At 39.4% G+C, this 23,690-nt stretch overlaps 1 protein-coding gene across 3 annotated transcripts in view; it reads right to left on the bottom strand.

Moving 5' to 3' along the window:
• The window catches only part of WASHC3 (WASH complex subunit 3), a 137,346-nt gene that overhangs the window by 76,492 nt on the left and 37,164 nt on the right, over positions 1-23,690 (bottom strand). Inside the window, exons 7-10 of one of the 3 annotated variants that reach the window (XR_012324225.1) lie at positions 9,411-9,442; positions 6,960-7,067; positions 4,065-4,130; positions 3,065-3,412 (exon numbers count right to left, since the gene is read on the bottom strand). Coding sequence is in view for 2 of the 3 variants with exons in the window: in XM_073788282.1 (XP_073644383.1) it covers positions 19,097-19,238 (142 nt within the window). In the remaining variant the exon portion in view is untranslated. Of the gene's footprint in view, positions 1-3,064; positions 3,413-4,064; positions 4,131-6,959; positions 7,068-9,189; positions 9,443-17,197; positions 19,239-23,690 lie in introns of those variants that run through there. The other 2 variants (XM_004319055.4, XM_073788282.1) reach the window with 2 other exon arrangements.

Genomic DNA, 23,690 nt, shown 5'->3' with positions numbered 1-23,690 from the left:
GGCAGGCAGATTCTTAACCACTGCACCCCCAGGGAAGTCCAATGTATTGTTTTTTAAAAAATATTTTTTCAGTACAATTTTACATTTATAGAATACCTGAGCAAACAGTATAGAAATTTCAGATACACACTCCACTTCACAACCCACCCTCTCGGTTTCCCCTATTATTAACATCTTGCATTAAAGTGACTAATTTGTTATAATTAACAAAACAATTTTTTGTTACAATTAATGAACCAGTATTGATATATTATCATTAACTAGTCCATAGTTTATATTAAGTTCACTCTATGTTATATAGTTCTATGGATTTTGAGAAATAAATAATGGTATGTGTCCATCATCACAGTTTCATACAGAATAGTTTAATTACCCTAAGAATGCCCTGTGCTTCACCTGTTCAGTCCTACCTTCCCTCTCCTCATATCCTGACAACTAATGATCTTTTACTATCTTTGTAATTTTGCCTTCTCCAAAATGTCATATAGTTTAAATCACATAACATGTAGTGTTTTTAGACTGGCTTTCTTTCACTTAGAAACATACATTTAAGGTTCCTCTGTGTCTTTCCATGGTTTGGTAATTCACTTCTTATTACTGCCAAACAATATTCCATTGTACAAATATATTAGAGTTTGTTTATTCATTTACCTATTGAAAGAAACCTTGGTTACTTCCAGTTTGGGGAATTATGAATAAAGCTGCTATAAACATTCATGGGTAAATATCTAGGAGCATGCTTGCTGTATGATAAAACTACGTTTAGCTTTGTAAGAAAATGCCAAGCTGTTTTTCAAAGGGGTTGTACTATATTGCATTCTCATCAGCAATGAATGAGGGTTACTGTTAATCTGCATCCTTCCCGGAATTTAGTATTATCAGTATTTTGGATTTTAGTCATTCTAATAGGTATGTGGTATAATCACATTGTTGTTTTAATTTGCAATTCCCTAATGATACATGATGATGAGCAATTTTCATATTTTTATTGGACATCTGTACATCTTCTATGATGTCAGATTCAATTTGTTAAGACATTTTAAAGAATATTTACCTCTGTTTTCATGAAGGATATTAGTCTATAATTTTCTTTTATTGTCATGTCTGTCTGCTTTTGGTATCCTATTAATGTTGGTCTCATAGAGGTAGTTTTCCCTTTTCAGTGTTCTGGAAGAGTTTGTGTAGAACTGGCATTATTTCTTCCTTAAATGTTTGGTAGGATTCACCAATGAATCCATGTGGGTGTCCAGTTTTCTTTATGGGAATGTTTTTAACTGTAAGTTCAATTTCTTCTGTAAATATAAGGCTGTTCAAATTATTTATTTCTTTTGGAGTGATTTTTGATAGTTTGTATCTTTCATGGAATTTTGTTATAGATTTTACCCTTGGGGTTTTAAAAATTTTGCTATCTAGGTACTGTGTGTTTACATAGGCCATTTAAAAACTATGCTGCCAGGACTTCCCTGGTGGCACAGTGGTTGAGAGTCTGCCTGCCAATGCAGGGGTCACGGGTTCGATCCCTGGTCTGGGAAGATCCCACATGCCCCGGAGCCACTAAGCCCATGCGCCACAACTACTGAGCCTGTGCTTTAGAGCCTGCGAGCCACAACTACTGAGCCCACAAGCCACAATTACTGAAGCCCGTGCACCTAGAGCCCGTGCTCCGCAATGAGAAGCCACCGCAATGAGAAGCCCGTGCACCGCAACAAAGAGTAGCCCCTGCTCACCGCAACTAGAGAAAGCCCGCACACAGCAATGAAGACCCAATGCAGCCAAAAATAAATAAATTTATGAAAAAAAAGAAAACTATACTGCCAGGTTCTTAGAATTTTCTAAGGTTTGATTTGGAAAACTAGAATGACAGTATAGCAATGTATAAACCAGTATGGTTAAGATGTCCCTAAGAAAATGTAGAAGTAGCTTTATTTGATTGCCACAGGGTCACATATTTTAATATAAGTGAAAAAACTGAAATACTGATGTTAGAATATCCTTAAGTATAAAATTTGTTTCACAACTCTATTTTGAAGATTACAATGTGAAATTTTAATAAGATTACTGAAATTTTAAGTAATTTGCTTTTGTATGAATAACTAATAGTATTAATATTTAAGATAAGAATATTACTGATAGATTAAGCACTTTTGTTTATATGAATAAACCTCTTTTCTTTCTTACATTTGAGGGAATCATTCGACTCCTCTGGGCTTCAATTCATTCACTGGTAAAAATGAGGCAATCAGACTAGACATTTTGCTAAGATTTCTTCTAGAATGCTATCATTCCAATACTTAGGACTTACTGTGAAAAAAAAGTTTGCGATGTTAACTGTGAAACAAAGTATTTACTTTTAAGGTGCTTTAATCTAATTATATTAATTTAAACATAAGTATACCCAGATGCCTAGTAAATAATTTGTAGATATTGTAAAATGAGTTTTTTCCAAATTTATTTACTTGTAAGCTGCCAATTGAAAATAATACTGTTTGGGGAAGCGAAGAAATGGAGTCACAGATAAAATCTTTACACTCCATGCTCCAAAGGAAGATAAATGTTTTATTTAAAGCTATCTATCCGAAATCAAAGTCAGAGTGACACTTGCTTTAGTATCATTCTTACTGTTTATTAATCTTACTAACAAGAAAGGTAAAATTGAATGTTTTTGAAAAGACACCTTGGCATCATTGCAGCAGCTGTTTAAAGCACAGCATTAAATTATGGAATTTAAGCTCTTCACGAATTCTGGAAATCAAGCTTGTTTTGGGGAAGAACTTGATCAGAAACAAAGCAGTTTTACTGAACGTTACGTTGTCTGGGCACTCTTCACCAGCACACGGACACAATTTATTCTTTAATGGGAGCCATGCGCTAGTTCAGATGTAAAAGTTTCACAGAGGAACTCTGTGGGGTATGTTTAAAAGGAAACCTTTAAAAATCATATTATAATTACAACATACTATAAAGATATAGATTTAGCCATTGTTTATCCTTTGCTCATTCTTGGAAGACTTTTAAAACTAAAAATTTTGATGAAAATGTTCTGGAAATCTTGAGTCTGGCTTACCATCCACTTTGTCTTTATATCCAAGTGCGGCGAGCCGCCTCCGACCAGCAGAATGACGAGTCGCCACACGCAAGATTCTTCTCGTATCACACTTTATTGGAGCACAGCTTGGTTAAAGAAAAGATGGAAGGAAGACGCCGCAATCCTATAGCAGTCTGCTTATATAGGGATTAAGAACATGTGTCGCTCTGTGATTGGCCTTCGCCGATGGTGCGACTTGTGAGCCAGCATCGGATAGGTCGCTACTTTAAAACCTCATTAGTATACTTAGCGCAAGCGCAGTGGCCACAGGAAGGATGATTCAGCTTACTTCAGCTTCCTGCTGCGTGGCAGTTAGCTGACCGCGCCCTACATCCAAGAAGAAAATTATACATTTTAAATAAAGGTAAGTTCAGGTAAGTTTGGTGTTTTGGAACCTGTAGCTGATGCTTCTAGTGGTGCCCTGCAACTCTTTCCTAGAACCATCTTGGATTTCAGCCACAGCTGTAGTCGACAGTTCACCTCAATCTCAGACTCACCTTTTAGTGACAATAACTTACCTCATATGAGTGCCCCATCTCTCCACTTACTGACAAAGTGTTCTTTTCTAGGCCATGGGAGCCCCCGAGGACTAAATGCAAATGTATCCCCTAAGTGTAGACGAGAAATGTCCTCAACCAGTGGGTCCAGGGATAGTGGACATGTGATCTAGCCTCTAGTCCTTCTGGTGGACGGTTCTGAGAAGCACCTGCTCATTTCTAAAGAGGTGCTGGTCCTGGAATCAACTCCCAAGCATTCACAATGGCAATCTTGATAATATCCTCGTGTTACATTTTCTTCCCTCTCTCATTCTTCCTGCTCTCTTACTCCTGCTTCCTGGGATTAGTTCACAAATCATCTACTTGCACCCAAATGTTTGTCTCAAGGTCTGTTTTAGGAGGAATATAACATATGACTTTGGTATGAGAGTGATCCTTGAAAGCAGATCATTAGGATGGGATTCTGCAATGGGATCACTTACCTTATTGCTAGGATAAGCAGGATGGTGGTAATCCCTGGTCTGCATCACAATGCCTAGGAATCTCACCTGTGATGGAATGGGACAAGAAGAAATGGGTTATCCAGTAGTTCTGTCACTAGAATGGTTTGGGGGGCAAAGGATTGTGGAATTGGTTAGCATTTGTTATCTGCCTTGGAAGCCTTGAAAAAAGGAAGTAAGTAACAAACTCAGATCAGCCAACTATCATCTTAGGGCACACTGAAAGCCAAAAGGTCACCTTGGCAGTATTTAAAGAGACCATTATCTCCTTAGCCGTAGGACTTCTGTAGTGAAAATCAGGCTCAGAGTGTAACTGTAAGGGTGGCAGAGCTGCAAAGGAGATAAAATGTGCAGCCTCCACAAAGCTCCTTTGCTAGTGTCACAGCCCTGGTATCAGAGGAGAGAGACGGAGACTTGCGATGAGAAAATTTGGGTGGATACGCTTGAGGAGCTTGAATTCCTGGTTTTCTCTGAACCTTCCACACCAGCCAAAGCAGCTCTTTCTCCCTCTCTAGAGGAAAGCAGCCTCCCCTTACCTGGAGACCATACACAGTGTTCACCTAAAGTAGATGTTTTGTAAGATGACTTACTACCTCAAGATTGAACTTGTTTCCTCCCATTGCCATGAGAAGAATAACTAATGCCAAGTTTAGCTGAGAGAGAAAATATAGTTCTTGATCTGGGAAGAGATAGCTTTACTGAAAGAATTTTAGGAACTGGCTAATCATTACTGGCAGGAATTTAAAGAATATGTGTGGGAATAGATCTTGAATGTGCTGGACCAGAGTGGCAGAATATTAGACTGGATAGAGGAGAGTTTATTGACATGGGAGCACTCTCTTATGACTCAAGATTTAACATCCTGGCAAGGACTCTTGGTGTTAATAGGCTGTTGGGATGGCTTCTTGAATCTTCATGGCCTACACTAAATGAGATGGAGACGCTGGAATTGCCTTGTCGAAGTAATGAAGAAGAGGTCGGTGACTCAGAGAGGTGGGAATGTTAGAATGGATTTATGTCATGTGTCAAGAGAACCAACCTATTATTTTCCCAGGAAGAGCCCGGAGAACACTCTCTTTACTAAGGCAGTAAAGACCGTACTAATGAGAATGGCAACAATATATTTGAGAAAATTAGTGGTATCTAGACCAGGATTCACAGTAGGAAATGATGCCACAGAATTGGGCTCTCTTATATTAATTGAGATGATAGAATTCTATAATGGCACGAGGCAGGTAGTGGTATTCCAACCATCACTGGCAAAGTAGCAGCAAGGCTGAAGTGGCAACCAAGGTTCCTTGGTGTTCAGGGAGCACAGTGTAGCTCATGTTCAAGGTAGAAGGCAGTAGACTAGGGTGCAGTTTTATCCAAAAAAGGAAGAACCAGAGAGCAAAAAGTTGATGTCAACTGCTATAATGCAGAAGTGTTATCCTGTAACTATCATTTCATGTTCATCAATTGAAAAGGGGACCAATGCCCTTTGAAAAATGCTACTTATGCCACTACAAGCATATAGAATAAATATCTGCCCACTCTTTCTCTAAAGTACCATAAGCCACTTATTAAAGTAACTGTACAATGCAATCCTTTCAAAGGTAGTTGGATAAGAGCGCACTGAATAGACTTGATATCGAGTGATCTAAAATGTCATCACTGTCCCTCAGTTAAAGTGGGAGGATGGAAGATTTGGACCCCTGTGGATTTTAGGGGTCCAATGGTCTGGAGGATGCTGGGACATGCCTCCAAGTGAAGGACAAGTTATTGAACTTGCACCCTCTACCATTAAGAAAAAGGTACAGTGTTGGGGACTTTGACTTTTGAAGCTAAATGCTGCTCTCACCCATTTATGGGGAGAGTTAGAGGGCTGCTAGTTTCAAGTGGGGCCCAGGGCAAGAGAGAGGACTCTGCAGCAGGCTCAGGCTGTGATGTGAGCTGCCCTCCTGCTCAGACTATATGACTGATTATCCACTGATGCTACAAATATCTGTGGTAGAACATTGTATAGCATCTCTGGCAAGCTCCAACAGAAGATTAACAGTACAGACATTAGGTTCTGGAACAAAGGCCTGCCTCATCATTGTTTGAAAAGCAACCCTTGGCATGCCTCTGTGCCTGGCAGAAAGTGAGAATCTGCTTATATATGACATCAAGTTATTAATTGGAGCTGCCCGTCACGAGCTAGGTGTTATCAGGTTCATCGTATCATAGGGCCAGACAGTAACAGTAACAATCCATTATTTTGATGGAAATGATACACTTGAGATCAAGCCTGAGCAAGTCCAGAGGGCACACGTAAGTTACATGGACAAGTAGACTAGATTCCCATATCATTTACCTCTCATGGACTAATGCATCTCCTTCAACCTACTCCTATGATCCACGGGGAATCCCCTATGGTCAGTTTTATCAGTATTTATTGCTACAATAATGCTATGTAATAAATAACCAAAAAACCTTTGCGACTCAACAGTGAGCATTTATTATTCAGGCATCTAGGGCCAGCTGGGAGTTGGTTAGGCAGATTTTCTGATCTTGGCTGGGCTCGCTCATATCTTGGGTTTGGCTGCTATGTGACTAGAACAGCTTAGCTCTGCTCCACACACCTCTCATTCTCCATCAGACTATCCCAGTCATGTTTCTATATCAGAGGCACAAGAGAAGGCAAGACCAATTACCCAAGTATTTTTCAAGCTTCTGCTTGGATCAAATTTGCTAACATTCCATTGACCCAAAGAAAATCACACGGCTAAGTTCAGAGTCCAAAGGTGAGGCAGAATAACTCCACGCAGAGTGGGAAGGCAGTGAAAATCTTATGGGAAATGGCATGGAGACAGGGAGAAGTGAAGAAGTAAGGCTATTTCTGCAATATTAACATACCAGATGACAGAGAAGGAAAATGTGGGTCTTGTTCATGGGTAGACCAGCTTGCTATCTCGGTGTGAGCCAGAAATGGCTGGCTTCCACACTGTCTCCTCTCAGAGGTGCCTGGAAGGATCAGTGGTAAGGGAAAAATGAAAAATCTTCCTGATAGAACTTCAAACAGTACACTTGGTCATTCAGAGTGATGGAGAAAGATGTGGCCTGAGTTAAGGATAAACACAGTCTTGATTATGGAAAAGTTTGTAGATTTTTGTATCATGGAATGTCAATAAAAGAGCACTAACCTGAGGAGGCAAAGATTAGGTGGACAGGATGATTCTTCAGTAGATTTATACCAGCCTTGCCCTTTACCACTCCAGGCTTACACAACAAACCCGTAAGTGAAGTAATCATGGTGGCAGAGATAGAGGCTAGGCAAAGACCCGAGGGCTTGAGCTTTGTCTAAGGCTGATGGAGTTATGTCACTGTTGAACACGTGATCTGTCAGCAGCAGAAACCAATGACTCGTAACACTCCTTCAGGAGATAAATTAGCCACATGGGAGCAAGTTGTTTACATTAATTTCCTTCCACCTTGGAGGAGGAAGTAATTCTTTTCTATTGTAATTAATCTGTATTCTTAATTCAGGCTTGTTTTCCCTTCCATCAGTACCTCAGTCATCATTACTATCTGATAGTCTACAGAATGCCAAAAAAAAAAATGCTTATTACAAATAAGGTATCTTGAATTATATTACCTCAGATTGAGGAACTATTTTGTAGTAAATGAAGAGCAACGTGAATTACTGGATCCATGATCCTATCATATGCAGCATTATCCAGAAGCAGTCAATCTAACACAACAATGAAATGGACTATTACAGCATCTGCTTAGACACCAGCTGAGAGATACAGCCTGCAGGGCTGGGGTGCTATTTTCTAGGAAGTGATACATGCACTATACCAAAGGCCAGTATGTAATTCCATGTCCCCAACTGCTAGAATTTATGGGTCTAGGAGCCAAGAGGATAGAAATACGACTGGCCCTTCCTACCACCATTCTCAGTAACCTACTTGCAGAATTGTGCTTCCCATCCCCCCTACCACCTTTGGCTCTGCTGAATTGGAGGTCCTGTTTCCTAGACAGGGGAAGAGGAAAAAGCTACAACATTTCTATCAAGAAGCACAGTAAGATTTCTACAGAACTGAAGCTACTGCTGCCAAACTGATTCTGTTGGGCTGCTCATGTCTGTGGGACAACAGGCAAGAAAAGGGAGTTAATATGTTGGTTAACATGGAGAGCTAGGATTACAATTACAAAATGAAACAAGGAGGATGTGTCTGGAACTCAGGCGATTCATTGGGGTGATTCTTGATGCTTCTATGCCTGGTGTGAACAGCAAACAGACAAATGTGATAATCACAGCCTAAAAGGGGCAAGGTAGCCAAGGCCCATCTCTGAAGGGATGAAGGTCTGGGTCACTGAACCAAACTAGACCTGCTGAATTTCTGGAAAAGAGCAAGGAAAGTCTCAAATGGGTGATGCAGGAAAGAGATGATGGATATGAGTTTTGGTCTTGAGTTCAGTTGTAGCACAAGGAACTACAGCTTGTCTCACTAATCCTCCTGTGCAGTCTTCTACAGACTGTGGCTGGTCATCATTTTGAAGATCTGGCAATGGAGTAGACTTAACACTGGACTCAATTCTGAATAGGCAAGGGGTAGACAGCAGCAAACACCTCTTTTGCCCCACATCACATCCCTTTGTCAACTTCTGCTATCAGCTCACTCTGAACCACACTGAAACTACTTTCAATTCAATTTCTATTTGACGATAAACATAATAAGAATATCTGACTTTGATAGTATATGAACTAATGGCCAAGTTGTGAAAAGCTTTACATGCTAATAAATACTACCAATAAGTTCCAGATCCACAATAAATATGATATATAAGCTTCCAGCTGTCACAGAAAATTTCAATCCAGTACTACTTTCTGCCAGAAATTTCTTTAACAACTCTTAAGATACAAATGTACATAATACTTTTCATGCTAAAATGTTCACAAAAATTGAATATTTAGCCAAATTCACTTTTTTGTTTTGCATTGAGTCTATTTTTGATCACTAAACTCACATTGACTTCATTTTACATGCTCACTGCATCCCTCAAATATTGAGTACTTTATTTAGGCTATTCTACTTTTCAGTTCAGGGTCCTTTATTTTGGTAACAAGACATACTGCCAGCTTATTATAAATGCTTTATTTATTTATTTTTTAACATAGAGGAAGCTTGGTGGTAGATATGTAGCCATTTGATGCTTTTATGACTAAGAGTTAAAGTTCAGGTTCTCTTTCTTATAGAATGTAAATATGCACCAACACATGTATATGTAATTGTTATCAACATTAAGCTTAGTCACTAAAAGAAGATTCGCTGTCTGAACTTTCTTCTATATTTTTTTCACCTTCGCCATCAGGCACTGGAGCGTCCGGCCTCCTAAAAGATAAGGAAAAAAATTTTAATGTTTTTTCCAGTTGAAAAAGAGCACTAACTGTAAATTAGGTTGATCTTAGAATACTGCTGCTAATAAATCTGCCAAATCTGCGTCCTTAACTGAGAGTCTCCTGCTCTCCGCCACAGCGTGCTTCTTGCTGGCTTCTCCAGCACCATGGGGATTCAGTGCTATTCCTGTACAGGCCACGGCACTGTTTTCTCCTGCCAGTCCTTACACAGTGTGCTACTTCAGCACTTTCTGCTTCTCATTACCATGGAGACCCAACTACAGACAGAGATGCGTCTGAAGAGGCTGGCATGACCAGCGCTAAATCCTTGCAGGCTCCAAGTGTCCACGAGGTACAGAGAAAGGAAAGCTAGAAGTGGAAAGAAAAAGAAAATCTTCATGTTCAGGAAAGCTGCAGGGAGCAGTTTTAAAATGGAAGAGAGTTCAAGAATGGCCATTAAGAAACACAGGCAATATGGAAATTTTGCAGGGGAAGTGAGTGCCTGTCAAAGAAGGTTCTTAATGTCTGCTGAATGTTTTCACTTATATGTTTTATCATCAGAGAAAGAATATAAGAATGAGTTGGTAAAAATAATGTCTTGAAGGTTCCCTAAGCACAACAAGAAAATGTGAGAATAAACTCCAGCTTTGCATAGATGTGCTATAATAAACTACATGAAATTTAATGGTGTCATTAGAACAGTCAACTAGATAGGCTCCATGGAGTTTGTCAGTAAATCGTTTAATCAGTATGGCAGCACTAACACTCAGGCCCTATTCAATCTAACCAAGGAAGTAAATTAAGCCAATAAAGTATACTTGAGGAAACTAAGAGGGAAAGGAAGAATAATATACCTGCTCTGTTTTAATAAAAAAGCTACAAGACTTATTTCTCCCTCAGGCTCCTTGATTCTTATTAAAGATTTAGGATACCAACAAATAAAATTCTTCTTTGCCAAAAATATAATTACTATTACTAAAATAAGAAAATGTAGTCTCCTATTTACCTTTAGTTATAAATTATGGCTGAGTTTTGATGTATACTTTTTAATATCATATCTGTCATGCTACAAAACAGAAGAAATGCTGGCATTGCTCTCTAGCAATGGGTCAAACATAACCCCGTTTGCTCTGCTGCACAATTTTAGATTATGCCTATGAGGAAGTCACATGTACTCAGTACAATAAAACTTTAAAGCTGGGTACAGCATTTATAGGTTTTGTGTGTATGTATGTATGTATGTATGTACATACTTACTTATTTATTTATTTTGGCTGCACCAGGTCTTAGTTGTGGCACACGGGATCTTAGTTGCAGCACGTGGATTTCTCAGTTGTGGCATGCGGACTCCTCTTTTTTTTTTTTATAAATTTATTTATTTATTTATTATTTTATTTTTGGCTGTGTTGGGTCTTCAGTGCTGTATGCGGGCTTTCTCAGTTGCGGCGAGTGGGGGTTACTCTTCGTTGCGGTGTGCAGGCTTCTTATCTCAGTGCTTCTCTTGTTACGGAGCACCAGCTCTAGGCGCGCAGGCTTCAGTAGTTGTGGTTCACGGGCTCTAGAGCACAGGCTCAGTAGTTGTGGCGCACGGGCTTAGCTGCTCCGCGGCATGTGGGATCTTCCCGGACCAGGGCTCGAACCCATGTTCCCTGCATTGGCAGGCAGATTCTTAACCACTGCGCCACCAGGGAAGCCCCGGCATGTGGGCTCTTAGTTGCAGCATGCATGCGGGATCTAGTTCCCCCACCAGGGATTGAACCTGGGCCCCCTGCATTGGGAGCACAGAGTTGTACCCACTGGACCACCAGGGAAGTCCCAGCATTTATAGGTTTTGACTGATGTTCCATCTGCCTAAAATACTAACACAGAACCACAGTCTTCATCATTCTCCATAGAAGCAAGAACTCTGAAAGTAGTGGGCATAAATACTGGGCACATAGTCCCCAGTAAACTTCTCTTTGCTATATACATGATTCCTTACTGTTTTCATTTTATTAAAAAGGAAAACATTAGCAGAGGAAATTATTTGAATACTACTTCAAAATTATATTAGTATCTATGGCAACTCAAACAAATAAAACAATGTACATAACTCCCCTAACATAAATGCTACTTAAGAAAATGATAAAAGCAGCTTAGGCCTAGAATGGAGTGAAATTATAAAATTAATTTTTGTGTGTAACCATTTTTTAATATATGTGATGCTATATAGCATAGTGGTTAAGAACCCAGACTCTGGAGCTAGATTGCTTGGGTTTAAATCCTAGCCTTACTACGTACTTGTTGAGCAACTTTGGGGAAGCTATTTAACCACACTGTGTACCCAACTCACTGATGGGATTGTTGTGATGGTTAAGATGAATTATTAAATGTAAAGTATACTAGTAATATGTGGCACATAGTAAGTATATTAAATAAAGGTTATCTATTATTATTATTCTCATCTATCATGCACCTACTACTTGCCAAGAACTGTGTTAGGTGCTGGAGGTACAGAGATGAATAACAAGCACTTACTGCTCTGAGGAAGCTGGTAATTTAGTGGGGGAGACAGAAATGCAAACAAATTATTGTTACACAGTGTGACACACAAAAATATAGTTGTACTAACTACACTTGTTTGAAAAGAAAAGGTAATTCACTCTACTAGGGTTGGTCACAGAAGACTCCAGAGAGGTGGAGACACTTGTGAAGGGGTGTGGGATGAGTGTGAATTTGGCAGAAACAGAAAATGTGGGAGTAAGTGGGGATGAGAGTATCCTGAGTAAAGAAAAAAATGGGAATGGTGCAGCACAGTACATTTGGGACCTGTAAGTTTTTCAGTAGCTAGGGTGTAAAGTAACTGGGGTACAACAGTAGATGAGATTAGGTCATGCAGGGGCAATAGGTGGAGGGTGGGGAAAAGTTATATGAAATGTAAGCTTTCACTGAAATTACACAACTAAGTTCAGGAATCTTAAGTAGTCATTTCGTTTTTTTTTGTTTGTTTGTTTGTTTTGCAGTACGTGGGCCTCTCACTGTTGTGGCCTCTCCCGTTGCGGAGCACAGGCTCTGGACGCGCAGGCTCAGTGGCCATGGCGCACGGGCCCAGCCGCTCCGCGGCATGTGGGATCTTCCCGGACCGGGGCACGAACCCGTGTTCCCTGCATCGGCAGGCGGACTCTCAACCACTGCGCCACCAGGGAAGCCCTCGTTTTTTTTGAAGTATAGTTTATGTACAGTATTATGTAGGTTACAGGTGTACAATGGAGTGATGCACAATTTTAAAGGTTATACTCCATTTATAGCTATTATAAAATATTGGCTATATACCCTGTGCTGTACAATATATCCTTGTAGCTTATTTATGTTATATGTAATAGTTTGTACCTTTCAATCCCCTACCTCTATATTGTCCCTTCCCCTTCTCTCTCTCCACTGGTAACTACTAGTTTGTTCTCTATAACTGTGTTTGCTTCTTTATTGTTATACTCACTAGTTTGTTGTGTTTTTTAGATTCCAGGTATAAGTGATATCATACAGTATTTGTCTTTCTCTGCCTGACTTATTTCACTTAGCATAATACCCTCCAAGTCCATCTAAATGGCAAAATTTCATTCTTTTGTACGGCTTAGTAGTATTCCATTGGACATATATACCACATCTTCTTTAACCATTCATCTGTTGATGGATACTTAAGTAGTCATTTATTTTTTAATTGAGGTATAATTCACATACCATAAAATTCGCCATTTAAAACTGTACAAATTAGTGTTTCTTAGTATATTCACAAGGTTGTGAAAACATTACCACTATCTAATTCCAGAACATTTTCATTACTCCAAAAAGAAACCCAAAACCAATTAGCAGACACTCTCCATTTCCTTTTACCCTCATCCTCTGACAACCATGAATCAACTTTTCTGTGTCTATGGATTTGCCTATTCAGGACATTTCATATAAATAGGATCAAGGATATTCAGCCTTTGTGTCTGGCTTCTTTCACTTAGCATAATGTTTTCAAGGTTCACCCATGTTGTAGCATTTATCAGTACTTCATTCCTTTTTATGGCTGAATATTATTCCATTGCATGGATATACCACATTTTGCTTATCCATTCATCAGTTGATGAACATTTAGGTTATTTCTACTTTTTGGATGTTATGAATAATGCTGCTAGGAACATCCGTGTACAAGTTTTTTTTTTTTTTTGGCGGTACACGGGCCTCTCACTGCTGTGGCCTCTCCCATTGCAGAGCGCAGGTGCTGGACGCGCAGGCTCAGCGGCCATGGCTCACAGGCCCAGCCGCTCCATGGCATATGGGATCCTCCCGGACCGGGGCACGAATCCGTGTCTCCTGCATTGGCAGGCGGACTCTCAACCACTGCGCCGCCAGGGAAGCCCTGTGTACAAGTTTTTGTGTGAATGTATGTTTTCAATACTCAAGTATAAACCTAGGAGTGGAACTGCTGGGTCATATGGTAGCTCCATGTATAACTTTTGGAGGAACAGTCAAACTTTTTACCACAGTGGATGCACCATTTTACATTTCCACCAGCAGAATATGAGGGTTAAAATTTCTCCATATCCTTGTCAACACTTGTTATTCTCTGTCCTCATTCATTTTTTTCTTTTATTGTGGTATGACAGACATAACATAAAATTTACCATCTTAACCATTTTAAAGTGTACAGTTCAGTAGTGTTGAGTATACTCACAGTGTTGTGAGTCATGACCACTATCCACCTACAGAATTCTTTTCATCTTGCAAAACTGAAACTCTGTACCAATTAAATGATAACTCCTCATTTCTCTTTCCTTCCAGCCCCTGACAACCACTCCATTACTTTCTGTCTCTATGAATTTGTCTGAGTACCTCATATAAGTGGCATCATGTAATATTTGTCTTTTTGTGACTGGCTTATTTCATTTATCATGTCTTTAAGATTCATCCATGTTGCAGCATGTATCAGAATTTCCTTCCAGTTTAAGGATGACTAATACTCCATTGTATGCACATACTACGTTTTGTTTACCCATTCACTTGTGGATGGACATCTGGGTTGTTTCCACCTTTGGGCAATTGTGAAAAATGCTGCTATGAACACAAGTATACAAGTATCTGTTTGAGTCCCTGTTTTCACTTCTTTTGGGTATATAACCAGAAGTGGAATTGTTGGATCATATGGTAATTCTATGCTTAATTTTTGGAGAAATTGCCATACTGCTTTCCATAGCAGTTACATCATTTTACACTCCCACCCACAGTGCACAAGGTTCATATTCTCACCAATACTTTTGTTTGCCCTCATTCATTTTAAAATAAATTTAGGGCTTCCCTGGTGATGCAGCGGTTAAGAATCCGTCTGCCAATGCAGGGAACACGGGTTCGACCCCTGGTCCGGGAAGATCCCACATGCTGCGGAGCAACTAAGCCCGTGTGCCACAACTACTGAGCCTGTGCACCGCAACTACTGAGCCTGTGCACTGCAACTACTGAAGTCCACACACCTAGAGTCCGTGCTCTGCAACAAGAGAAGCCACCACAATGAGAAGCCCATGCACCACAACGAAGAGCAGCCCCCACTCACTGCAACTAGAGAAAGCCCGTGCACAGCAACGAAGACCCAAAGCAGCCAAAAATAAATAAATAAAAGAAAAGAAATTTAAAGCTATTTTGAATTGGAATTGCTATGAAAACAAAAGAAAAGCTACACACTAGAGTTCCTTTTGTACATAAAAGAGAAAAACTTCAAAAATCATGAGACTCAAATGAGGTAATACATGAAAGCATTTTATAACTTATAAAAGCTTTACAGGGCTTCCCTGGTGGCGCAGTGGTTGAGAGTCCGCCTGCCAATGCAGGGGACATGGGTTCGAGCCCTGGTCTGGCAAGATCCCACATGCCGCGGAGCGGCTGGGCCCGTGAGCCACAATTACTGAGCCTGCGCGTCTGGAGCCTGTGATTCGCAACAACAGAGGCCGCGATAGTGAGAGGCCTGCGCACCGCGATGAAGAGTGACCCCCGCTTGCCACAACTAGAGAAAGCCCTTGCACAGAAATGAAGACCCAACACGGCCATAAATAAATACATTAAAAAAAAAAAAAAGCTTTACAAATGTTAATATAATAATAGAACTCACAACATCATTTCCAGACTGGATATTCATATTCTTAGGGGGAACAGAAATTTGGCTTTTTATGTTATGATCAGAATTGCTCTTGCTTGACCATATATATATATATATATATATATATATATATGAAATGTTTGTTGTAAATTTCTTCATAGAAAAGTTTTAAAGATATGTTTAAAAAGGTTGCTACTTTAAACTACTGGCTACACTTCATTACTAAAATCTGAAATGAAGACTGCATAATCCTCTCAATAGTTTAAACATATAAGTGAATCACTAAAAAAGAGTACATCAGCAAAATGCAGAAAAATATATAAAGTCATAAGTATATTCATGATTTATCATGTATATTTTTCTAAAATCTCAACCTTTAGTAGTTACAATAGAAAACACTAGCTTGGTAGCTACATTTTAATAAGCATATTTATATAATTTGTGGCATCCAGATTATCAATAAAAGTCTTAGTAAAAGCAAAATTTTTTAAAGTTTAACTTTAAACTCTTTACTAAGTTTAATTTGTTTAAAAAGAAGTATTTTCAAAGAAGTTACTAGGTTGACCTGAACTAAAAGTGAGCCAAAATTTAGAAAGGAAAGGAAAGAAGGAAGTACTAACCATATACAATACAAATCAGTAATTTTTAGCATACCAGATGCTGTGTGCATTTTATTTGTCACCTTTCTCCCATTTATGGGAATAAATAAGACTATCAACCACAATCCCTATTGCCCTCATCCCTTCCTTATACTCTTTCTTTGTTACAGTCACATAATCCAGGCCTGGCAGGTCAGAAGAATCTCTTTACCTGGAAAGAGATCAATTCAAGGGAGTGCTCATAACCCAAGCACGACAATCAGAATGCGTCCCCAGAAATGAGCCTTGGATTATGGAAAAGGGGTTCTCTTTCCTTTCAGTTGGCAAAAACTAGCAATATTATAGCTATTTACAATATAAAGCAAATATTATTTGCTAGTTCCTTGTTTTCCAGGAGGAAAGGAAGCTCATCAGCAGTAGGAGAGAAGTGGATGATTATGCCAAGGAGTAAAGGTGGACAGAGGTGCCAGGTGAGAAAGAACACCAGCCAGCCAGTACTGATGGCGCTGCGCCCCTGATTCTGTCCTACTTAGACTTCTTAGGTTTGTGAGTCAATAACTTTCCTTTTTGCTTAAGCTAGTTTGAGTTAGTTTTTCTGATCCTGTACATAAACTGAGTCTTAAAATACAAATATCATTGCTTTGATTTGTTTTCATTAAAGAGATATTTATATTCGTGTTTAAAACCACAGCCACTTTAAGGACACCAAACAACATAAACATTCTTTGGAAAAACATTTATTTATGTAGGTAAATAGTTTAAAGATATTTTTAATTTTCTTTAAATTTAAAACAGTTGAATGTAAAGCAGATTAAGTGGCAAAAACATTGTTAGTAAAACTACTGCTGAGTAGGAGGATTGTGGGGAGAGGGTGCAATAGTTATCATTCAAATCACTTTTCAATATCAACTAGAGCACATACAAAGTTTTAACGTCACATTATACTTGTCAATTAGTGTTGTTCTCAGAGCTTTATGCAATGGCAATAAGTGGTCTTAAGGAAATAGCAAAACACTGAATTCCTGAACTGAGATTGCAGTGACTACATAAAGACATTTGGGGTAGTTAAAAAAAAAAAAAAAAGACAATTTTGACTTTGATGTTACATAGTAACCAGTAAGACTTACTTCAGCATTACATTTACTCAAACTACACATACTTTGGTCTTTCCATTTCTGAATGCCCATCAAGACAGGTATGTCCCGCCCTTTGTGGGAATCTGTGGCAGATTCCCAGAGCCAGAGAAACAATGTAATGTCTAATAGCATAAAGAAAAAGAAAGCCAGCCGTCCTAGGTAAGATGGGTTTCTGCTGTTTACCTTGGGGTTCTTTACTTCCAACAACTCTCTATCTCTTGCTTGCTAGACACTGGAAGACCACAACTGCTTTTTTTAAATATATTTATTTATTTTAGTTTTGTCTGCGTTGGGTCTTTTGTTGCTGCGCACGGGCTTTTTCTCTAGTTACAGCAAGCAGGGGCTACTCTTCGTTGTGGTGCACGGGCTTCTCATTGCGATGGCTTCTCGTTGTGGAGCACGGGCTCTAGGCGTGTGGGCTTCAGTAGTTGTGGCACGCGGGCTCAGTAGTTGTGGCTTGTGGGCTCTAGAGCACAGGCTCAGTAGTTGTGGTGCATGGGCTTAGTTGCTCCGTGGCATGTGGGATCTTCCCAGACCAGGGCTCGAACCCGTGTCCCCTGCATTGGCAGGCAGGTTCTTAACCACTGAGCCACCAGGGAAGACCCATAACTGCTTTTTAACACCACCTCTTTGATATTTTTATTATTTCTTACTCTTGTGATCAAGGTCTCCAACAGTGGACTAATCACAATTTTCTGACATTGTTTTTTTTCTGTCCTATACTTTCTAGTCAGTCTGCCAGCCAGTGGTCAAGGTAATTACCCTGAATGGAATCCCAGCTCAGCAAAAACTAAAAAAATGGAACAAGTAAAAAAACCTATTTTGGGGGACTTCCCTGGTGGTCCAGTGGTTAAGACTCCACACTCCCAATGCAGGGGGCCCAGGTTGAATCCCAGGTCAGGGAACTAGATCCCGTATGTTGCAACTAAAACATCCCGCATGCTGCAAATAAAGATCCTCCATGCCACAGCTAAAGATCCTGCACGCTGCAAAGAACATACCCCATGCCACAACTAAGACCCGGTACAGCCAAATAAATAAATAAAATAAATATTAAAGACAAAAAAAACAAAAAAACCCTATTTCTGGAATTGTTCAGTCGGGGAATTGAGATCAATTCTATCCGTAACCAGCCAAAACCCAACCTTTAATCCATTATATTGTTCTGTAGCAGGAGACAGACGAAGATCATTGGCAGATAAGGTATTCCATTAGAGGGCAGGAAAATCTGCTGGATATGCCTTAAATATAATTAAATAAAGTTTTCTTGCTTTCCAGTATCTGTTTGGTTAACACTAATGAATCTCCTCTCGTCTCAGTGACAAGTAGGCTGAGGTGGTTACTTCTATTTCTGGCAACCATAGTCATGGTCATTCCACAGGCTGGGAGGAAGGTATAAATGTACTTTGAATAGATAAGTCCAGGACAAATGCCAGCTGAGCTGGTTCTGTTTAAAGCCTGCAAAGTAACTTGCTTTCTTTAGCCATATCAGTATGCTACAAACTGCACCCTCCTATTAAGAGTGTGACCAGTTAAATTTCAATTTCAGAAGTTTGTTCTTTATTTCTATTTTTTTGTTTTTTGTATTTATTTAATTTATTTATTTTTGGCTGTGTTGGGTCTTTGTTGCTGCGTGCAGGCTTTCTCTAGTTGCGGTGAGTGGGGTCTACTCTGTTGCAGTGCGTGGGATTCTCATTGTGGTGGCTTCTCTTGCTGCAGAGCACGGGCTCTAGGTGCACAGGCTTCAGTAGTTGTGGCACACGGGGTCAGTAGTTGTGGCTCGCGGGCTCTAGAGTGCAGCCTTAGTAGTTGTGGTGCATGGGCTTGGTGGCTCCGCGGCATGTGGGATCTTCCTGGACCAGGGCTCGAACCCGTGTCCCCTGCATTGGCAGGAGGAATCTTAACCACTGCTCCACCAGGGAAGCCCCAGAAGTCTGTTCTTTACTACAAAGTTTAAAATATAGATTTTTCAGTTTGGGAAAACAGAGAGTATAACTCAAAAGGATAATTACTCTGTGTACGTTAAATACGTCTTTGTGGAGAACACAGTGGTACACAGGCAACAACAGGACTCTAAACAAGTTGGGATCCAAAAGCCTGGTAAATACAATTGTTTAGAACTTGCTACAGATTTCTCCGTTAAAACATTCATAAATCACAACTAACATTTACTGTTTGTCCAGAGCTGTGCTAAGTGCTTACATCATTCTCTTACTCAGTCTGAACAACTCTATAAAGGGTGAACTCTTCTATTTCCCATTTACTGATGAGGAAACTGATGAATAGATTGATTAGGTAATTAGTGCAAGATCATATAGCTAGAAAGTGGCAGGGCAGAATCTGGACCCCAGCAAGTAGACTATTTCTAAAGTCTGCCTTAGCCTGAGCCTTAACCATCATGAATTTCGTCTCTTGATGGACAGGTCCAGAGGCTAGTCTATGTTGGAGTAGTAAAAGTAGTAATTACTAGGTAATAATAGTAACCTTAGTTATGGGACATAAATGTAAGCATAGAACAGGATAAGAAGAAACATTTTTTTTTTCTGGTAAGAAAAATCTAGGCATTGATTGAAAATATTTATAAGGCATGATTTACCTGTTCTATATTTCTAAAACAGATAAAACTTAAAATTTTCCATTTTCTTTCCCCTTAAACTCTTTTGAGTATGATGGTGAAAAAGAGACTCTTTCACATATCTTTTGATTTTACAGCATTTTTTTTTTTACTAATTTTTACAAGCTAAAAAGAACGAATTCTTGGTTATATAAGCACTACTGTTATTTTCAAAAACTTGGATTTGTAAGAATATTAAATAATCAGAAGTAGCAAACAAATACTATTTATTTGGTAATTATCAGGGATTTTCTTCAGGTTTATAGACTTTCTAAATTTCAGTGATAGTCATTTTTGAAGGAAAATAGCCAGGGTTTCTTCTCCCTTATCATGTAAACTGTTTTGGTTCAAAATTACGTACTCTCCCTAGGTTCATCAGAACCATTTTTTTTTCAATCCCATATATATGTGTTAGCATACGCTATTTGTTTTTCTCTTTCTGACTTACTTCACTCTGTATGACAGACTCTAGGTCCATCCACCTCAGGAATCAAGACGCAGATGTAGAGAATGGACTTGAGGACACGGGGAGGGGGAAGGGTAAGCTGGGACGAAGTGAGAGAGTGGCATGGACACATATACACTACCAAATGTAAAATAGCTAGCTAGTGGGAAGCAGCTGCATAGCACAGGGAGATCAGCTTGGTGCTTTGTGACCACCTAGAGGGGTGGGATAGAGAGGGTGGGAGGGAGACACAAGAGGGAGGGAATATGGGGATATATATATACATATAGCTGATTCACTTTGTTATAAAGCAGAAACTAACACAACATTGTAAAGCAATTATACTCCAATAAAGATGTTAAAAAATAAACAAAAACAACATAGCAAAATTATGTACTGTCAGCTTCCAAACTGTTATATACACAAGCCAACTGAATAACAATGTATTTTCTGATCAGTATTTATTTCTATATTAACCTCAGTTTTGCTCTTTGCTCAGTGCAAACAGATCTAGACTATTTCTTCTTACAGTAATAAGAATCTGTCTTACTACCTAAAGCTAACAGAAGAAGTGTATGTTTATACTTAAAAGACAAAAGAACAGTCTTTACTGAAAGCTCTTGGCTGAGCTAAATATGTACATAAGATTCTAAATAAAAGTACACTCTTTCCTTGGATGGCACATTTTCTTCTCCTTTATCATCTCAGACTTTCCCCTCAAAGCGAGGCTCCTTAACTTTTATGTGAACATGATTCCCAAAGTGCCAGAATTCCTCCTTAACAAGGTGATTGATTTCACTTATATCTAGCTAAATGTAGTGGGAGCTGGTTTTCTAGTGGTAGTGGTGATAGGTTATAGTGAGTCACCCTATTCCAACCAGCGCCCCTTGTGACCAATGGCATGTACTTGTGAGGTAATGGGTCAGAATTCAGGCTCCAGGCTGTGGTTGAGGCTGAGTTTTTCTGTTAAGACAACGTTAACTGTTACTGGAATTCCACCCTAAAACTTGGCACCACTTTGCAACTGAATGTTTCTCAACGTTTACAGACCATTTTTAATGACATGCCCTCAAACTTGCTAAGTGAGATACATCAAGGAAGTATTGGGAGTCCTGGGGATTCTCCCCTTGGTTGTCATCCATGGACTTCTTTTTTCTTTTTTAATATTTATTTATTTATTTTTGGCTGTGTTGGGTCTTAGTTGTGGCACGCAGGATCTTTCGTTGCAGCATGCAGGCTTCTCTCTAGTTGTGGCGTGCAAGCTCCAGAGCGCGCAGGCTCAGCAGTTGAGGTGCATGGGCTCAGTAGTTGTGGCAGGCTCCAGAGCATGTGGGCTCTGTAGTTGTGGCACAAGGCTCTCTAGTTGTGGTGCTTGGGCTCAGTAGTTGTGGCATGTGGGCTTAGCTGCCCCACAGCATGTGGGATATTAGTTCCCTGACCAGGGATCGAACCCCCATCCCCTGCATTGGAAGTCGGATTCTTAACCACTGGATCGCCAGGAAGTCCCATCCATGGACTTCTTAAGATGGCGATACCTAAATGGACTCTTTAAGAATATGAAGTCAGCCTGGCCATTTAAGATGGGGGAAGGAAGTGCCATGGGGAGGAATACAAACATTCAAAGACACCAGGATAATGATACATTCAGAGAAATGCCAGTAGTTTGCTACAGCTGCAGGAGATAGGGAAGTATGGATGAATGGCAAGAAATGAAGCTTGAGTCTTGATGATAAAAGCATTTATTTGCAATTCTAAGATGTTAGGCTATATGTTAAAGGCAGTGGAGAATCACAGAAAGATTTGTATGTATGAACAGATGAACTATATGAAGAGATCCACTAAGTTTTTAGTGACAGGTTGAAAGAGAATAGGAAAACCAACCAGGAGTTATTATAATAATTCAGGTGAAAAACGATGAGGGCTTGAACTAAACAGCAATGGTATGGAGGCATGTGATCAGATGTGAGAGATTAAAAAAGAGAAAATCACAGTGACTGACATGTTAAGGGGTAGAGAGAAGGGCTGAATCAAGGGTGACTTTCAAGTTGCTAGTGTGGGTAGATGGTTGAAGTAAAGGATAATGAAGTAGGTTTAGGCTGGGCAGAGGATGAAGTGAAGCCAGTAGGGGGTAAAGGGACTGGATTATAGCACTTATAAGGCTGCTTATAGGCCCTATAGCTTATAGGGCTGTTAGTTTTCCATTTATTACATTTTCTCTAAAGAGAAAAATCATGATTTTAAAGGTCATTGTAGCTCTCTGTTAGTATAGAAGGTCTACTGTGTATTTCCAGAAGCAAAAAAGAGGTCACAGTCAATGTTAAAGATATTCCAATAAGTACCAAAATGGATTAGACCCATATGTTCAATTCACATTAAAGTATATGTCACAATCCATCTGCTTTTAAAGTGTGTCAGAAACAATTTCCAGAGCAAATGCCAAATATCCTGGAGATGCTTTAGTTCAAATTACCAATTATACCATTGTACTTGAACTGTTTGCTACTGAAATACATACTAAATGGAGATACATGTGGGAAATCTGTTCCTGCAGACTTCTAAAAAATTCTTAAATTTCATATTTTGAAAGATAAAATATGAGGAAAAGATTGTATATATGAGGGGAAAACTGCATACATTTTCTTGAAGGGCTGAGAGCCAAGAAAAATTCCGAAGTATACTGCTAGTACAGTATGAATGCCTGCATAGCTACCATAGCTAAATACATTGGGGTGAACTAAAATCCCAAACTGGAAAGACTCTTTATAAGTGTCTAGATACTTGCAAAGGAGACTAGTTCTGAATAATCCATTATGATATATTTTACTCAGGATGAGCTATGTAGCCAGGTTTGTCTGGATGGAGTAAATTACTGTCAAATTTCTGAGCCACAAATTTTCAGCATTTCTCAAAATTTTTTTTATAAAACTCACACAAAACAATATCTAGTTTCTAATAACCATTACTGTGGACTTAGAGTTACTCTATTTATTTCCCCATCTGGCTCAACCTAGATCATGTAGAGTAAATTTCCTATACACTAAGGTCTTAAATAAAAAACTATAGATAATTCAAGAGAGAGAGAGAGAGAGAGAGAGAGAGATGGAGGGAAGGAGGGAGGGAGGGAGGAAAAAAGCATGGGAAGAAAAAGAGCACTGCTTCTTGAAGACACTACTGCTGTGCAACAAAACTGTCGTCAAATTCTATCCCTTTTGCATATACAGATTCATCATCAATCTATTGAAACTACTCCTAAAATGTCTTAAGGCTAGTTTTAGTAGCATAGCATAGATTTTTCACTTTTTAAACATAGCAGAGACACTGTCTATGAAGGTGGTCT

Source organism: Tursiops truncatus, chromosome 11 (assembly GCF_011762595.2).
Source record: "Tursiops truncatus isolate mTurTru1 chromosome 11, mTurTru1.mat.Y, whole genome shotgun sequence".
Classification (NCBI taxonomy): Eukaryota; Metazoa; Chordata; class Mammalia; order Artiodactyla; family Delphinidae; genus Tursiops; species Tursiops truncatus.
The sequence above is the reverse complement of the archived record's forward strand: the minus strand, read 5'-3'. Positions and strand labels throughout refer to the sequence as shown.